Source organism: Saccopteryx leptura, chromosome 6, assembly GCF_036850995.1.
Source record: "Saccopteryx leptura isolate mSacLep1 chromosome 6, mSacLep1_pri_phased_curated, whole genome shotgun sequence".
Taxonomy (NCBI): domain Eukaryota; kingdom Metazoa; phylum Chordata; class Mammalia; order Chiroptera; family Emballonuridae; genus Saccopteryx; species Saccopteryx leptura.
In genome coordinates, this window is record NC_089508.1 from 88,560,022 (window position 1) to 88,578,334 (window position 18,313).

The 18,313-nt window shown below is 47.0% G+C and overlaps 1 protein-coding gene across 7 annotated transcripts in view; it reads right to left on the reverse strand.

Moving 5' to 3' along the window:
- LOC136376335 (uncharacterized) overlaps positions 1–18,035 on the reverse strand; it is a 116,882-nt gene extending 98,847 nt beyond the window's left edge. For 4 of the 7 annotated variants that reach the window (XM_066342284.1, XM_066342287.1, XM_066342286.1 and 1 more), the window contains exons 1-3: positions 17,778–18,035; positions 9,998–10,152; positions 1,160–1,303 (exon numbers count right to left, since the gene is read on the reverse strand). In XM_066342284.1, coding sequence (XP_066198381.1) covers positions 1,160–1,303; positions 9,998–10,152; positions 17,778–17,859 — 381 coding nt within the window. In that variant the 5' untranslated portion in view covers positions 17,860–18,035. Of the gene's footprint in view, positions 1–127; positions 746–1,159; positions 1,304–1,616; positions 1,771–9,997; positions 10,153–17,777 lie in introns of those variants that run through there. The other 3 variants (XR_010746166.1, XM_066342285.1, XR_010746167.1) reach the window with 3 other exon arrangements.
- Positions 18,036–18,313: the final 278 nt, after the last annotated feature.

An 18,313-nucleotide genomic window follows, 5' to 3' on the forward strand; every position in this document is an offset into this window, starting at 1 on the left:
TAAAGGATTTAAATCTAAAACCTAGACCCTTTTTCTAGTGATTCAAGTGTCTATGATTTTCAGGAGCTCTTTGGGCATAGTCTCATTTTGACCTAAAAATTTTCCTTTTTGCCATTTTCAAATTGTACCCTTTTGCTATAAGATAACTATAATCATAAGTATAACACTTTCCTGAGTTCTATGAGTACCAAAATTTTAAATGAGTGAATCCTAGCTACCCCCAAACTCATGTGAGGCAGTAGTGTGAAATGCCTGGGAACTCCAAACATGGGGATAGTGTTTGATTTGAGGGTAGTCTTATGAATGACTTTGCTCTCAACCAGTAGACTTTGCCCTGAGTCTGAATGGTTAAAGTCAGAATTCATTTGTATTGTAGTGGAGTCAAAGGTCATAACTTTCAGAGAACTGAGCATGTTTAGGTAAGTTTGCTATAAAAGTCAGAAAACCACCAACCAGATAGGATGCTCAGGATGAACGGGTACCGTAGCGTTTGTTAAGGGACACCAGCCCCACTGAGATGCAAGTGAAGGTTGATCTCCAGAAGTCAGAGCTCAAAAGAGGAGGAGATGTTACAGTGCAAGGCCAAGCAGTAGCGAGAAGGTGACAGAATCTGGGATTGGCAGAGGTCAGCACTTAGCTCCCAGAAGCGAGATAGACATAATTACCTTATAGACAACATTGTCAACAGACAGCCTGGTTTGCAGAGATATAAAAGATGACTTCTAGAACATGATATCCTTAGGAACTAAAGGTATGAAAGGCCAGAAAGTTGTTGCTTAATAGATGTAATCAAGAGACAAATAATGGAGCAGCAGAAATCTGAGATGATCTGCTTCTACAAAGTCATGATCCTTTACCAAGTTAAGGCCTGAGAAATCCTCACTGCTAGACTACTGTCTGATAAAGAGGTCCAATTCTATGAGGTAGTTGCCTAAAACACTGAAGGAAGTATATACCATGTGATCTCCAGTCCATCTCAGAGGGGCCTATGGACACAGTATTTGTGTAACTGGCTGTTGGGAGGAAAGACTACACTGACCTGTCAAGAGCTCATGGACATTGAACGTAAGATGGAAAAATACTTGAGGACTCAAAGCATCACCACAGCCCCTGTTTAAAATATTGGCATATGGGGTCAGGAAATTCATGGATTCCTTACCCATGTTGATTGATCTTTCTTTGGCCTCAGTAGATCCATGGACCCATTCAGTGGTGATTTTCCAAGCTCCAGGGTAGGATAAGAATGACTACACAGAGCAGGAAGGAGGATCCTCACAGTGGTTTTTTGACCTGTAAGTAAAAGCTATTTATCATAAGAAAGACAAATTATGTTTAACGGAGACTTCCAAATCTATCTCCCCTTCACTGATAATTCAGTAAAAGAAAAAAATATATATATGACCTCCTGGCTAATGGCACAGATTAGGGCCACCATCAAAGTGAAGGATACAGGGGTCATGGTTTTTATATCTCCATATAACTCACAGTCTAGTGTCCCCCAAATCCCGATGGATAGCAGCAGATAACAGTACATTAACACAAATATAACCTACTTTAGCAAAAATCATAGCTGCTGTGAGAAATGTATCATAATTAGAGCAGGCAATCACACACTCACATATGTGCCATGCAGCTTTTTCCTGAAACATACGCTTTTCAAAACTCCAGAGGATGTTGTTAAGCAATGGTGTGTGTTACATGGAACCAATAACAGTATGCATCCACAGTCACTCAATCTCTTCCTGTGTAGCCCACAGCATTCTGGATAACCTGCAGGACATCACATTGGTTCATTACATTGATGACAACATGTTATGGTCTGTGTCTTATTTGATGATAACATCAGTGAGAACAACGATATCCACTGTTAAGATTGATGCCACTGACAGAATCAGCTCCAGTGATCAGCCATTGAAGTAAAGTGTGAGAGCTCCATGGCCTGTAGGGCCATCCACTTCTGCCACCTCAGAAGTCTGCTACATCTATGAGGCTTGCATGTCTCCAAAAGTCTGGACCATGCGGAATGCACCCTGCAGAGTAATGGACATGGTAATGTACTTGCTCCTCTGTCTAATCCATGTTAAAAGGAGAATGGTGCTTTGTAAAGCCTTTGGCCAAACATAATAAGACAATTATCTACAGACTCTCAGTTTTCTGAAGCATGCCCACATTTTCTGCAGCAATAGAGCAACAGCTCCTGATCCGCTACTAGGCTGCAAGAGAGATACATGTGTCTAAACTTGGGTAGCCAGGCTCCTCATCATGACTTGTGTTCTATCACACTCACAACATACAGTCACATGGGAATACATCACAGAAGCAAGTGATATATCCCAGATTAGACAAGGACAGGTGGCTAAAACCATTGGCGCCTTCCACTCCAGCACTGTGACCTGTCACACAGCTCTCACCTGTAAATTTACAGGAGTCCACTCTGACTAGTCAGCTAGAAGGAAGAGGGGACACATACTCCCACATAAATCTTCACCTCAATTCCTGACCCATCTGCCACTCTCCCACCTGCCAAAACTCTTTTTCAGCCTTCCACACTCACGCACCAATCCCTGTTATGTGGCTAGCTTCCTGACTAGACTTGAGAAGGCCTTAGGCAAGAAGGGTAAACTTTTGCTTTCCTGTAGGGCACTCTAAGAGATGCTGAAAATGTCCAACTCCAGACCACACTTTAAAGCAAGTTGAATATCGACCTAGTCACAGGTAGACTCTGTGAAACTTTGGCACTCACTTTGGAAACTGCTTGCTGTGGACTTTGTTGCCTGCTCTGCATTCACCACTTTCCCACAGAATGCAATCCCAAGCCCTTTTTTTGTCTAAATCAAACTTACAGTCCCTGCTGACTCAAGATTTCTGTGTCTATAGTGTCCTCAGTCCTACAAATCTTCATCACTGTCCAGACTCACAGGTCCCCAACTAGATGCACATCTCCCTTCCCACTTGGTTTCTGTTCCATGTCCCTTATGCCCTTTGCAGCTAGAGCTCCCTCTAATTCAGGGATTGGGAACCTATGGCTCGTGAGCCAGATGTGGCTCTTTTGATGGCTGCACCTGGCTCACAGACAAATCTTTAATAAAAAAAATAATAACGTTAAAAATATAAAACATTCTCATGTATTATAATCCATTCATTTCCTACCACCCAAGTTCATGGTTGTGGGTGGCTGGAGCCAATCACATTTGTCCTCCGGGACAACACCAAATTTTTATTGGATAATGCATAACGTACACGGGTTGTTGTATGGCTCTCATGGAATTACATTTTAAAATACGTAGTGTTCATGGCTCTCTCAGCCAAAAAGATTCCCGACCCCCGCTCTAATATGAGTCTTTAAAAACTTGACCTTCCCTCCATTCTCCATATTGCACCCCTGAACTCATTTCAGTCCAGAAAAATGATAACTTCAACCTTGCAGGTGGAGCGCAGAGCGCATTCCTAACATCTGTGGCTGATGCAATGCTGTGAGAATACTCCAGCTCCCAGAACCCTCCTGGGCATACCCAGAAAGGAAGCTCGCCCGCTATAAGGAAGTGACTTAGCACCAACCACACAGCTCCCTGATCTTTTCAGCCATTGGCTATGAAGGACATGCTGTAACATCCTATTGGCTGAACTCTTGTATATAAACTAGCTTACTTCCTGAATAAAGTAGATCTGCGTCACTGAACCTGGTCCCCAGAGTTGGGTCTTTGTGTCTCCGTCATCCTCACCCCAGGCAGGACTTGTCCACACTGGCACCCAACATGGAGCGGGGACCTAACCGCCATCCAAGGGACAGGAGAGTGACCCTCTGCAATGGGAAACTTTCTCCCCCCACTCTAGAGTCCCCGCAGGCTCGAGCCCTGCACACCCTATTGAAGAGTAGGCAAATTAAAGTTAGTGAAAAGGATCTCTGTACTTACTGGGAGATTCTCTCTGGTCTCAATCCCTGGATTGAGGACGCGCTGCTCTGGGACCCAGATACTTGGGCCTGAGCTCTCCGATGCATTCGTTCGGCCGAAGTACATGACGGGCAAACCTTCCCTCTCGGCCTCACTCTTGCATTATTGGCAATACACGCCTGCTTGACCAGTGCTCATCCTGGGGATGCTCTGCCAGTGCCAAAAATATTGCAGGCTGCCTCTCTCTCTGAGGAGCCCCTACCTCCCTATTCACCCCCCTCCACTGAGGAGGAAAGTAGTTTAGCCTCTGAGTTTGACAAAATCGCGGCCGAGCATGCAGAAACAAAACTAAATACATTAGAAACCGCGCCATCAGCTACGCCACCTGAAGAAGCGGAAGTCGCTACTTCCACATTCCCTGCCGGGACTCAAAGCCCCACCCCAGCCTCTCAGACGCCATTTTCTCCAACATGTGTTCCTGCTGCAGACCCATGGGCCAGCCTGTACACCCTTATGTGTCTTTTTTCTTTCTGTCTGTCTGTCTTGTCTATTTTTCTGTATCTTTCGCTCTCTTTCCCCCACCCTTCTCTCTGAAATGACGCTGGAAGGACCCAGCCATGGCACAGTGGCGGGGATTACACCCTCTTCTAACGCAAGGGAGAGGTTATGCTTGTGTTTTTCAGCCAATTTGGATCCCAGGAACCCCCCAACCTGTTTGACAGGATTTCTTGGGCATCTACTAAGTGGTTCAGTCTTCACCCGTCCAAAGTCACAGCCCTGGCCTCCTCTACACTGACTACGCCTGAGAGGAGGAGGTCCTCAGTGCTCCAGAAGAAGACCTCGCGGCTGCCTTATGCACCCCATTACCTGGTGGGATGTGGAGGCTTTGGCGGGGCAGGCCCAGAGAATGGCCCCAGGCGGGCCCCAAGGCCCTGCTCTGTTCTTGCTTTAGTAACCACTGACTCACAGACGCAGGCAGCAGCAGCCTGGGGCTCGAGCCTGGCAGTGCGAGCTGGTGTTTTCAGTTCATCTTTGGAGGATGAGGAGAATTGGGCCGGAGTTGCAATTCCCAGACTCCAGAAGGTAAATGGCGGCAGCTGCAGCAGGAGGATGAACAGAAGCCAGGCTTGCATCGCCGCCTGGCAGCTGGAATAGCAGGGAGTGCCAGCTAAGCCGCTGGTGGGTTCGCTGACATTTTGGGACATAGGGGTGGTTGCCATCATGCTGTCCAGAGCAGAGAAGGAAATGCTGACTGCCATTGCCATGTGCTCTTCTTTGGGACAGTGTAAGACTTGCCAGGATGGCAGGGATGAGGGGGGTGGCTGGCGCCCCATGTGCGTGGACTGATTTTCTGGACTATGACCCGAGTGAGCACTGGCTCCTTTGTTGGATGGACTCACGAATTTTGGACAATGTGAAATACCCTGATGTGGGTGGGTGGGGGGGTAGCTTTGCTGGAGGCCCTACCCCTGCCCCGGGAAGCATTTCCCATGGCTAGAAAGAAGGCTGAGGACATTTTGTGCTTTTGGAAAAGTACTCAGAGACTGGTGAAATGTACCTCTGTAATTGTTGAAATTGTATGATTTGTCATATTGTTGTAATTTGTGTAATGTGCCTTGCAACCATATGCAGTACGCAGCCCACGGCAAGCCATCCGTTTCGTGTTTGGACTCTGGGACCTTTGTGGGAAGGGGGCATGCATGGACCTACTTCCATTTTTTACAATCAAAATGGAACTTTGTTTAACTGCACCTAGAAGGTCTCTGTAACACAATGGGAGGGAAATGACATCCCGACCCCTAGGAGGAATCCCCTGTTTAAGACCCCCATTCTATTTCCTAACTAGTCAAACATTACAGAAGCTTGCCTCATTGTTTAATTCAGCTAATCTATTAGCATACAGTGTAATAGGTATAGTTGTTTTAGTTCTACTAGGGTTCCATTGCATAATGCATAGCATTCAGAAGCTACGACAACAGCAAGCTGTCATTCATCAAGTCCAATTGGCCTTAATGAAAATAAAAGGGGGAGATGTGGGTGGAGCGCAGAGCGCATTCCTAGCAGCTTTGGCTGATGCAATGCTGTGAGAATACTCCAGCTCCCAGAAGCCTCCTGGCCATATCCAAGAAGGAAGCTCGCCCGCTATAAGGAAATGACTTAGCGCCAACCAGGCAGCTCCCTGATCTTTTCAGCCTTTGGTTGTGAAGGACACACTGTAACGCCATATAGGCTGAACCTGTGTATATAAGCTAGCTTACTTCCTGAATAAAGTGGATCTGCATCACTGAACCTGGTCCCCGGAGTCGGGTCTTTGTGTCTCCGTCGTCCTCACCCCCGGCCGGACTTGTCCTCACAACCTCATTGCAGCAATTTCAGTTGCTCCTCCCTTAAAAGGTAGCTCTGTCCCCACTCAGGCTCTTAAACCTCATCCTAAATCCTCTCGAGAAGGCTATCCTCAGCTATCCTCAGGGTATCAGCAGATCCTCTTAATCATCAGTCACATGCACCACACCAAATTTCTTCCCGGCTTTAAAACTGCTTAACTGGACCCTGCACAGGACCTCTTTCCTTCGTGACAACCCTGCTGTCCACATCAAGGTTCAACCCTCGACCTCTGGGACTTGTTCCCTAAGATTCCACCCGTTGCTCACTAGGCACAGGAGCAGGCAGGCATAAAAGCAAGACAACCTGCATGGTACAAGCGATTTCTCAACTCCTGTGTCTTGTTTATTAACTATCATTCTGACCGGCACTCCAAGTTTGTGAAAATATCAAAGCATGCACATATGTGAGAACACAAATCCCTTGGGTGGGTGCCCAGGTAGGGCACTGGGTAGTGAACCTGCGGTGAGGCCTTGAGATAGCTGACAGCAGCCAGGATCTCTGCTCCATTTGAGGGCTAATGCTGAAGGCTTCTAAGGAGTAGTTACAATAAACTGTCTGTTGGGGTTATGACAATTATTATTAAAATTCATGTGATTCTGTTTTTTTTTAAGGGACAAAGGGAAAGTGCATATTGAAATAGGATCATGTTAGTAGTCAGGCTGTGGCATTGCTATGCCCTTCCTGGTCTCTAGAAGGCATCAGGCTTCAGCTGGTGGGGAAAATGTCTGGCTTTTTGGGGACCCATTTTTGGTCCACCAGAGCACTAACACTAGGTGCACATGTTCATTCTTTATACAGAACAAATGTTGTTCCTGCAGGGGAACTGCGCTATGCTCCTGCACTATAGAAGCCTTCCGTTGCCTCTCATTCCCTGTGGCATTTGTACTGCTAGTCATTGCGGCCACTGAGCCATTTGATGTAAGTAACCTCAGATCACACATGATTCTGGGTACCCAGCCCGTTCCTTGGTTACAACTCATAATAATAAATGTCCCTATTTTAACTAATCTCTTGTTTACAAGTACTGATGGAGATGCCTGTTGCCTCTTACCCCTGCAAACATTTGTATTTGTAGTCCTCAGGGTACCACTCAAATGCGGTGAGCTAGAAGGAAGTGGTGCTGTTACATGCCGATTGGCCAGAACTTGGGTGACAGATGTCACCCATTGCTCTGCTTTTTGAAGGCCCACCTCTAGAAATGATGTCATAGCTTGGCAGCCACTGCAGAGAAAAGAGGCTTTGCTGTTTCGTCCTCCCCCAGACGCGCAACATGGGTTCGCTTTTTTCACTTTCAACTACCAAGGACAAGGTCTTGAAATATGCTGCTGCCTATTTCAGGGCTAAGTTATGGAAGTTTGCAAGACCTATATTAATGGAGTGTGTACCAGGGTCAGTCATGCCTTTTCTAGACCTACTATGTCCATATCTAATAGAAGAGATACTGATAGTTACATTTGAAAAGATAGCTTCAGCTGCGGGCAACCTGATGAATATGAGAGGTTTGGAAAACAAGCTCATGTATTAATTTAGAAAGAGAAAGCGTTAACAATCGGAAGGGGTTGTGGTTTCTCATTTCTGCTTATGACTCTACCTTCTAGCTACACAAAAATATCTGAATTTTTATAAAATACCTTTTCATAGTATTTTTAGGATGATATATCGTAGGAAATTTAACGAGGAGATTTTTGCTTCATTAGTAAATATAAATCCCGTAGCTTATAGCAATCATCTAAAGGAAGACACACAGCCCCCGTCTCGGATTCCTGGACTGATTACTCAACAGAGGTTTCATCACTACTGGTGTGCTCCTTTCATCCTGAACTTTGTTTTCATCGCATACAAACTCCACTTCCCTGACGAAAAAGATAAACTTGAAACCGGTAGAAGGAAGGATTGCCCACTGGAATGTTATCTCAGGGCTGGTTCTTTGGAGACTATCTTCGCATTTTGAGGTGAGTCTCTGACATGGGTTCTGATCAGGGGAGGGGTCCCAATATGGAGGGAACCCATGAGGAGTGGGGAGGACATCTCCACGGAGCCAGAGGTGCCGGAGCTGTGGCCGGCAAGGGGTATGAGGTGGTTCACTGGTAAAATTCCTGAATTGAGTCCTGAGGAGACTTTGAAAACCTCCTGCAAGCCCTGGATAGTTGGCTCATTGGAAATAGTGTCAACCCAGCGTGAGTACATCGGGATTTGATCCCCAGTCAGGGCACACATGTGAAGTGACTGCTTCTCTCCCCCTTCTCTCTCTTCCCCTCTTGCAGCCAGTGGCTGAATTGGTCCCAGCATTACCCTGGGCACTGAGGAAAGCTCTGTTGGTCTGAGTATAGGCCTCAGACACTGAGAATAGCTCAGTTGATTTGAGCATCAGTCCCTGATGAGGGTTGCCGGGTGTATCCTGGTCAGGGCACATGCGGGAGTCATTCCCTCTATCCCCCCTCTTTCACTCCCCCAAGAAAAACTACAAAACCCTCTTGCATCAGTATGAAGAGCAGGGCAGACGCCATTTTTTTTTTCTTTAGCTGGAAACGGGGAGGAAGTCAGACAAACTCCCGCATGCGCCTGACCAGGATCCACCCGGCACGCCCACCAGGGGGCAATGCTCCGCCCATCTGGGGCGTCGCTCTGTCATGACCAGAGCCATTCTAGTGCCTGGGGCAGAGGCCATGGAGCCATCCCCAGTGCTCCGGCAAACTTTGCTCCAATGGAGGCTTGGCTGTGGGAGGGGAAGAGAGAGACAGAGAGGAAGGAGAGGGGGAGGGGTGGAGAAGCAGATGGGCGCTTCTCCTGTGTGCCCTGGCTGGAATCAAGCCGGGATGTCCGCAAGCCAGGCCGACGCTCTACCACTGAGGAAACCGGCCAGGGCCGGCAGACGCCATTTTTACACTTCCTGGTTGTGGGCATGTCTGGCTTTGAGGGGAGGAGTAGATATTAAATAGCCAGTGGCAGTCAGTTCAAGGAATAGGGCCCATGCTGAGGGCAGGAAGTCTACAAAAGACAAAATATGGTAGGGAGAGAGGGTAGAGGAAGCTCTGTGCTGCGGAAGATCCCCCACGAGTTGATAGACAAACCTCATTTGGGGAAGGGTGAACTTTGACAAGCCTCTATGCCATTCTATAGGGTCCTGTTAAACCTACAGTTTAAACAGCAGGGGAAACAATTGATGCGGCATATTGCATAGATAAACAAGTAGCCTCAACCCCTGAAAATATATTCCTACTTTTGAGATTTATCCCCCTTAATCTAGGTTCCTTCCCCTCTCGTAATCCTCTTTCCCCTCACCTCATCCATCATCTCCTTCTCATCATTTTCTAGGTTCTTTTGAGCTCCCCACATTCTAAGATTTTCTGGTTCTTGATCCAAATCTGTACCCATATTTCTTGATTCTTATGGGTTCCACGCACTCCAAGCTCTTTCTGGCCCTCTACATCCACCTCCTCATCGTCTGCATCATCTAGATTTATGGGGCTCCTCACACACCAGGTCTTACTGGCTACAATCCACTCCTCCACACGAAAAGATTTTCTAGGTATTTCTGGCTTTGCATACCTCCAAGCTCTCCCTAGTTTTTGACTGACTGCTTCTAGTCTCTCCTCATTCTTAGGTTATACTGGGCTCTGAAGACACCGAGGTCTTTCCTCCCTCTCTCAGTGTCCCTACCTGTGCCCAACTGCCTTTCAGCCTCCCACCAGGACCTCTGTAACATTTTATGTACTCACAGATGTCGGCATCAGGCTAAGTTGAAAGCTTGGTTGAAGGACGTCTTGAAGTTCGAAACTCAACATTATCTTGCCTACACACAGCAAGAAATGCTGCCGCTGCCAGAACAGACCGAGTTTGGAGTTAAACTGCGCACGTCTCAGCCTGTAAAGAACTAAAACTGGAAATTCTGCTCTAATCTTGAAACTGACGTTAACGTATCTTTTCTCCATCACAAGCCTGATCTTCATTGGCCACCCTTCCATCACGGGGTTATAAACCTCTTCCTCTTTACACCCCAACATGTAACTCTCTTTTTTGAACCGGCCCACACACTAGCTAACGCCTTCTGTCTCACCAGCATCCTCACGCCAGCCTCCTTGTCTGATCACTCTCTGGAATGCCAGTCCCATTCAGAATTGAACCTCTCTGTTCCCCTTATTTCCCGTGCCCTGTCCCTTGTTGGCTGTTCCATCAGGTCCTCCTTTTTAATCTGTCAGCTCCTATGCCCGTAGAGATTTAAGTCTGTGTGAACTCAGTCTAATGCCCTTAACACAGAGATACAAAGCAACATACATGCATATATAAACACACCATACACACATACCCACACAATTACACATAATGCACACATACACACACAAGTAGGCAAACATCAACTCACATACAATGACACAGACATAGATATACAGACACACACATATACAGTCACCCCCAAAAGACTCTCTGCCTTAAGCACTTGATTTGTGTTAGCACAGTGGTTCAAGTCCCAGTGGATATGATGGAAAAATTGTTAATAATACTGGGATTGCCTCTTAATTTTTTTTCTTGCATGTGTCTATCGTGTTGCTGTAGAATGTGTCTCCAAAGTCGCCTCTGCTGCTGAAGACTCTGACCACTCAGAACACCTTGCTGAAGAAAAGGCATGTGAGATTGTAAGACCTGGTCACAAGGGGTGGAGTGTGGATGAGAGACTCTTTTATGATGCCAGACCCACAAGCTAGAACCAGTCCAGAATGAACATGGTTTCTCATACATCACCGTGGAGGCTGTCTGATTGTAGTGTTGATGCTGGACATGGCCCTTCCACTTTCTGGCAGATGGAGCTGCGCTTGGAGCTGACCGCTTCTGAAAGTGCATCATGTTCTGCCAAGGCACTAAGAGACCTCCAGGAAACCTGTTCCCTGACTCCTGGCACGTGTGCTTCCTGCTTTGCTTTGTGACACTACTGTCTGACTGCTTTATAAGCATGACTGACCCTGTCACCCGTGACAGATATAACTAGTAAAGGCTTTTCTCCTCCACCTGGTTTTCTTTTTTCCCCCCCCAGAATATCTGTGAGACAGGTAGACAGACCTGGTCTGGAACTCCTGTGTTACATTGACAGACTCCCCTCCCTCCCTTAAGCCTCACAGCAGGCTGTTTGCTGTAACAATTGGGTACCCTATTAAAGGCAAGTAAAGTATTTTGCCCTTTTCTGGGGTGGATCACGCACTAATAGCCAATCCGTATTGCCCTGTTTTATAAAATTACTTAGTGCTGATTAAGTAATGTACAACTGAAGTCATCAACCTCCTAATTTGATATATCTACCCGAAAGGTTTACCAACAATTTGTATTCAGGACTCTTTGTATCTCTTCTCAGCTCATGCTAACAACAGGACTCTGGATGGGGGATGGTCACTCCAAACATCAACCGTTGTTAGTAGGTTGTGCTTTGAGCCACCCTGTTAACCAGAAACAGAAGTTGAAATAGAGAATGAATTCAGGAACATGGCCTCCACACTTGCCTATGTAATGAAAGCCTGATAAACACTCTGGTCTTGAGTGATTAGACGAGCTTCTGGTTGGTAAACACTTCGATGTGGCTGAACACGATGTGTCCTGACTCCTTGAGGAGAGGCACTGGCCTGTTTGCCCGTGGGATTTTCAAGCACCTAGTGCTGTAGCCCTATGTGTCTCTCCTTTTTGTAGATTCCAAATTATATTTCACTACTTTAATAAACTATAATCATCATTGTAGCACTTTAATGAGTACTATGAGTCATTTTAGAAAATATCCAACCTGAGGAGGCTGTGGAAGCCCCTGAAGTAGCTCACTGGACAAAAGTCTAGGTGGCCTGGAAACACCAAATGTGAGGCTAGTATTGATGTTGGGGTAGCATTATGAGGGAATTTTCTCTCATTCTCCGTGGGCTGTGCTAACTCTGGACGCTGAGCTTCAGAATTGAATTGTAGTGCACTATTGCGGTGGGATCAAAGATCATAAACTCCAGAGAAGGGGACATACTGCTATGGGTCGACTATAAATTTGAAACATTAAACCCAACTACAAATATAAGGAGGGCTGGCGACAACTGCACTGGTTAAGGGACACCAGCAACTCTGAGATGCAGGTAAAGAGCTTAGTGCCGGAGGTGACTGTACAAAATGAGGCTTTCTAGAAGCAAAGGGATGATAGAATTTTGGAATTGCAGAGGCCTGCATATAGCCAGCAGAAGTATGATAAAATGGGAGTAATAACCATAAAAACAGCACCATAAGAGTGCAGTCTGTTTGCAGAGGTGTAGAAGATGATTCTTATAACATGGTTTCCTTGGGGACAATAGATACGACAGGCCAGCAAGGGTGCCACTTAAGAGGCATAATCAAGTGATGGAGGATGGAAGATTAAGGGAGATTCCTCCAGAGGTTCTGGTTAAGGTGGTGGAGCAGGTGAATGCTATGCTTTCATTTTCTGTGAACATATTAAAACTACAACTAAACTACACAACAGTCAACCAGGAGAACCACCTGAAGACAACTGAACAGACTCCTATAACTAGGGAAATAAAAAGAAGGCAGGACTAAACTGGTAGGAGAGAAGGAGATATGAAACAAGCTGGTCCCACACTTCCATTGGCAGTTGGGCATTAGGAAGGAACTCTTGGCTGCAGAAGTCCTCCTGGGAATGAAGACTCTGGTCCCACATTAACCTCTCCATCAGAGGGCTCTAGTACCAGGGCAGAACTCTCCATAGCAGCTGGCTATGAAAATTGACAGGGATTCAGTCTCAGTGAGATGGAAGGCTTCTGGAAATCCATGCATCCCCTCAAAAGGCCATCAAACAGAATCACAATCAAAGACACTCACTCTAGGCTCTAGAAGAGGGACAGCAGCTTGAAAGGCAACAGAGACATTCCGGGAGCAGCTGCATTGTGTGGCTTCAGGGAAAATCCACCACTGTCCCTGAGTGAGGCTGTCTGAGTGAGCCCTTTCTTCAGACAGCCTGAAGGTGGGCACCAAATATGAATCTGCATTAACCTGGGAGCACTACTTGCCACACCCTGATAACTCCCTGAAACCCTTACCCAGCCAACTCAGCAAGGATCTAATCTGAGTGAGATGAAGGGCTACTGAAAGCCCAGGTATCATCTTCAAGGGTCCATGCACAGCCTCAGTCACTCACACTCAATGTGACCTGAGCCTCCTACTGTGTCGATTCAGACATAACACTGATGCCCGCTGGCCTTGGGTTGCACCACGACTTATCCCTCATGCATTTGAGCCCAGACAGGGTACTATCAACCATAGATCACACTGTAACCCCTACCAGCTCATCTTGGGCTGGGCCCGGATAGTGGCTGACCTCGGTCTGTACCAGAGAATCTTGCCAAGGAACTTCAGAACAAACCTAGTCTGCGGCCAGCTTCAGATGATGGAAGCACCATTCAATTTCCTCCACTGATGGAACTTTCAATGGGATCTCTTTGCAGACACCAGAACTTCACTGGGCTTTGCAGGAACACTACTACCTCTAAGGTCAGTGGATAGAGGGATTGTCACATAGGAACTCAGACCCGCCCACTTTGGCTAGGACCACCCACAATCAAGCTGCCAAAGGAAGCTTCCCAGGAACCATTTGGAAATAAGCGATCATCTGCCAGCCAGTGAAATTTAACCACGTCATAGTAGCTCCACTTCCCTAGAGGGACCCTTTAAATATCTCCCACGCGGTTTAATCTGTGCAACTTCCCTGACCTCCATCTTTCACCTCCATCTCTCTTTCTTTCCCCGGGGTCAGGGAACCTTGCCGGGTGGGGTGTGCGCTCTGTACTCAATAAAGCTGTTTATTATTCCACACTTTGTGGCTCTGGCCCTCTTCCTTCCTTCTCGGCGGGGAAAAATACCTTACATTTTGGTGCTGAAACCCGGGAGGAGCTAGAAGTCCGCAAGGACCACTCCTTTCTCCTCCCCTCCGAGAAAGAACCAGGATCTCCGACCTTCCACCCACTTCGGTGCACGGTGCGGTAAGTTCCCTTCTTCCAGCATTCCTCTCAGTTCTTTCCTCCGAGACTCCCTGTCCGAAACCGTAGCTACGTCAGGGAAGTCTTTTCCGTCCGTCCGAGTGCGTGTGCTTGTCCCCAAGCACATCCACTTTTATCCGTGGCTGAAACTTGAGTTTTTAGGATGCTGATGCTCAAGTCTGATCACTCTGAGAACTGAGTGTGTTTTTTGGGGCACAGGAATCTCCCTCCCTAAGGAAGAAGAAACTATTCTTCTTCTCCACTGTGGCCAGGCCACAGAACCCACTCAATTAGCCTCCTGAAGGGACTTTCGGTGTTAACACCCTCACCAATTTAACTATCGCCAAAAAAGCTGGGAACTGATTGGAGATCTCTTACATTCACGGCCTCTAATTATTCGCGCACCTGTCCTTAATCTCTGTGCTGCCTGTTCCACCGTGCAGGCCTTTTTCTGGCCAGAGAAACCTCACCTAAAACCTCCACTCCTAATTTTCCTTCTCCGTGGACTCCCAACTCTCTCTTCCCTCTGAGAGCCCCCTCCCCTCCCTTCGCAAAAACCTGTTTCTTATTTGCCATCTACTACCTTCTCTTTCTTCTCCCCTGCTGGCCATGGGCCCCTCCCTTCACTGTGTTCTCTAGTCCCTCCTCCGTCAGGCCATTCTCAGCCTGGCATTGGCTCTTACACCAGTTTTCAGGACGTCCAACTCCAATTTTCTTGCAGGAAGTTCTGCCCCTGTCTTGCCTTTGGCTACAGCATTTCCTGCAAGATCTGGATGCTGGGCTCCACACGAGCCCCCCTCCTTTTATTCCCAATCCCCCAAACCCCTATTCGAAACCTGTGAACATGGCATTTAAAGTTTTTAATGGTCCCAATTAGTAAAAGAAGGCCAAGGCTGTTTCACCAGGCCCCCATGCAGCAGATGGTAACACTCCAAACCCCAAACTCTTGTGGCAACCCTGAGACCAGCAGAGCCACCAGCATCTTGCTTTAAGTGTGGCAAGCAGGACCACTGGTCCCAGCAGGGCCCCTGTGTTTCACCAGGCCCCCATGCAGCAGAAGGTAACGCTCCAAACCCCAAACTCTTGTGGCAACCCTGAGACCAGCAGAGCCACCAGCATCTTGCTTTAAGTGTGGCAAGCAGGACCACTGGTCCCAGCAGGGCCCCTGCCCACGGCTGCCCACTGAACCCTGCCCTGACTGCAAGCAACCCAGTCACTGGCGGAGTGATTGCCCTTTTGGGCAACAGGTTTTCTCCTCAACGCCTCTACGTGGAGGACAAGCCGCCCAAATGGAAGGCCAATCCAGCCAGGTGGGTGCATCGCTCAAACTCCTAGAACATGTCCTGGACTCGGAGAACCCAGGGTTCTGCAACAAGTGGGTAAGTCAGTCCATCTCATTTCTTGTGGACATGGGGGCTGCCTTCTCTGTTTTTACCTTCATACTCTGGACCTCTAGTTCCCTCACAGGTTTCAGTTATGGGAATGAATGGGACCCTCTTCCTTTCCCCTTTTTATGCCACTCTTGACATGCAGTTCTGCCTCAAGCTTGCTTCCTTATAGGACCTCTGGCAGTTGGAACCACTGGACTCCATCCATCTCCAGCTCACCAAAAGGCTGGACCCTGCAAATTCCCCTATTACTTCTCTCTTTTTAAAAAATCCTTACAGGACCTCATCCACGAAGTTTCTCCAATCACGGCCACACAGATGTCCCTCCTGACACCTTCTAATCTCCCTTGCCCCACGACGCCCCTATTCAGCAGGAAGTAGCCAGACGAATAAACGGTGCACCTTTTTCTATTTAACACAAAAGGTCAGAATGTAAGGTCGGTGGATAGAGGGATAGTCATGTAGGAACTCAGACCCGCCCACTTTGGCTAGGACCGCCCACAATCAAGCCCGCCAAAGGAAGCTTCCCAGGAACCATTTGGAAAGAAGCGATCGTCTGCCAGCCAGTGAAATTTAACCACGTCATAGTAGCTCCACTTCCCTAGAGGGACCCTTTAAATATCTCCCACGCGGTTTAATCTGTGCAACTTCCCTGACCTCCATCTTTCATCTCCATCTCTCTTTCTTTCCTTGGGGTCAGGGAACCTTGCCGGGCGGGGTGTGTGCTCTGTACTCAATAAAGCCATTTGTTATTCCGCACTTTGCGGCTCCGGCCCTCTTCCTTCCTTCTTGGCGGGGAAAAATACCTTACACTACCTAAGACCAGCTTGCCAAGTCTGGCAGACATAGCAGATATGCTCAATGCACAGAGACGCAGCCAACATGAGGAGACAAAGAATAATGTCCCAAATAAAAAAACAGATAAAAACTCTAGAAATAGAACTAAAATAAACTGGAGCAAGAAATTTACCAGAGCTCAAAACACTACAGATTATAAGGTTGCTCAATTAACTGAGGGAAAGAATAGATGAATTCCTGGTCCCAACCTGGAGGAGGGTACCATTCTTCCCATTCCCTTGGACATTTGTGTTCTCAGACATCTTTCCAGACCATCTGCCTCTAGGGTGGTGCCATTGGAATGAAAAGGCTGCCAGGCTCCCGTGCACAGATTCTTGGCTGGGAGCACTTTCTAAAGGTGTGGCTTTGTTCAAGGTATATCTGTGAGTCTGTAAGAACCCAAGCCTCCAACTCTGAAGTCATTCCTGGGACTGAAGCTAGCAGACATGCTCATTGTGTCTTCCAAAGTTACAGTGATCTCATTTATGAAAGACAGAGCTTTAGAATTTCTAATGGACAACTTGACTACACTTATCTAAATTGACTTTCAACTATTTCTGACAAATTATTGTTGTATCTGATGTGACAGGTACCAACATTCTTAAAACAGGTGTTTTCCGTTGAATAAGGTTCTTATTTGTACTGGAAAAAATTGTTCCCGCAGATCTTGAGGAGGCAGAGAAAAAGAGGATAGACTAAAGAACCGAGGCACTCATGGGGTTATCGTAAAGCTAAACCAGAGAGAGAGAAAAGGGAAGGAGCAGGGGAAGAGTCTAGCTGGCTTAATCTCCTCACACAGCCCCTGGATCTACAGCTTTGCAACCCCGAAGTTGGGTGGACTCCCTTCTTGGTCAAAATGTACAATGATGTAGCTACAGTAGAAAAGAGTTCAGAGGTTTCTCTATAAATAAGAAATAGTGGGCCTTGGCCGGTTGGCTCAGCGGTAGAGCGTCGGCCTGGCGTGTGGGGGACCCAGGTTCGATTCCTGGCCAGGGCACATAGGAGAAGCGCCCATTTGCTTTTCCACCCCTCCCCCTCTCCTTCCTCTCTGTCTCTCTCTTCCCCTCCCGCAGCCAAGGCTCCATTGGAGCAAAAGATGGCCGGGGTGCTGGGGATGGCTCCTTGGCCTCTGCCCCAGGTGCTAGAGTGGCAGAGCATCGCCCCCTGGTGGGCGTGCTGGGTGGATCCCGGCCGGGCGCATGCAGGAGTCTGTCTGACTGCCTCCCCATTTCCAGCTTCAGAAAAATCAAAAAAAAAAAAAAAAAAAAAAAAAAAAGAAATAGACTTACCATATGGCCCAGCAATCTCATTTCCACTTGTAGATACAAAAATATTGAAAGCAGGATTTTGAAGCGACATTCGCACATCCATGTTCACTGCAGCATTATTCACGCTAGCCAAGAAGTGAAAGAAACCCAGTTGTCCATAGACAGAGTAACGGAAAAAGAATATATAGTATAAACTTATACAATGAAATATTAGAGAAACTTAGAAAAATAGTAATTGGAGATATGAAGCTAAGTCAAACAAGCGAGTCACAAGAAGACAAAAACTGTATGTTCCACTTATATGAGGTATCTCCAGCATTCAAATTTACAGAAAGAAGAAATATTGGTCACTGCAGGAAACTTAGGGGAGGAGGAAGTGAGGCCTAGTTTTTCAGTGGGTGTAGATTCTCAATTTATTGATAAAAAAGTGCTAGAAACCTGTTTTACATTGATGAGAATATAAATACCAGTACTGAGCTGTACACGGGCTATAGATTATGCTATTAAATTAAATTGGGTTTTTTAATTCAATTAAATGAAGATTATTTAAGGGAAAA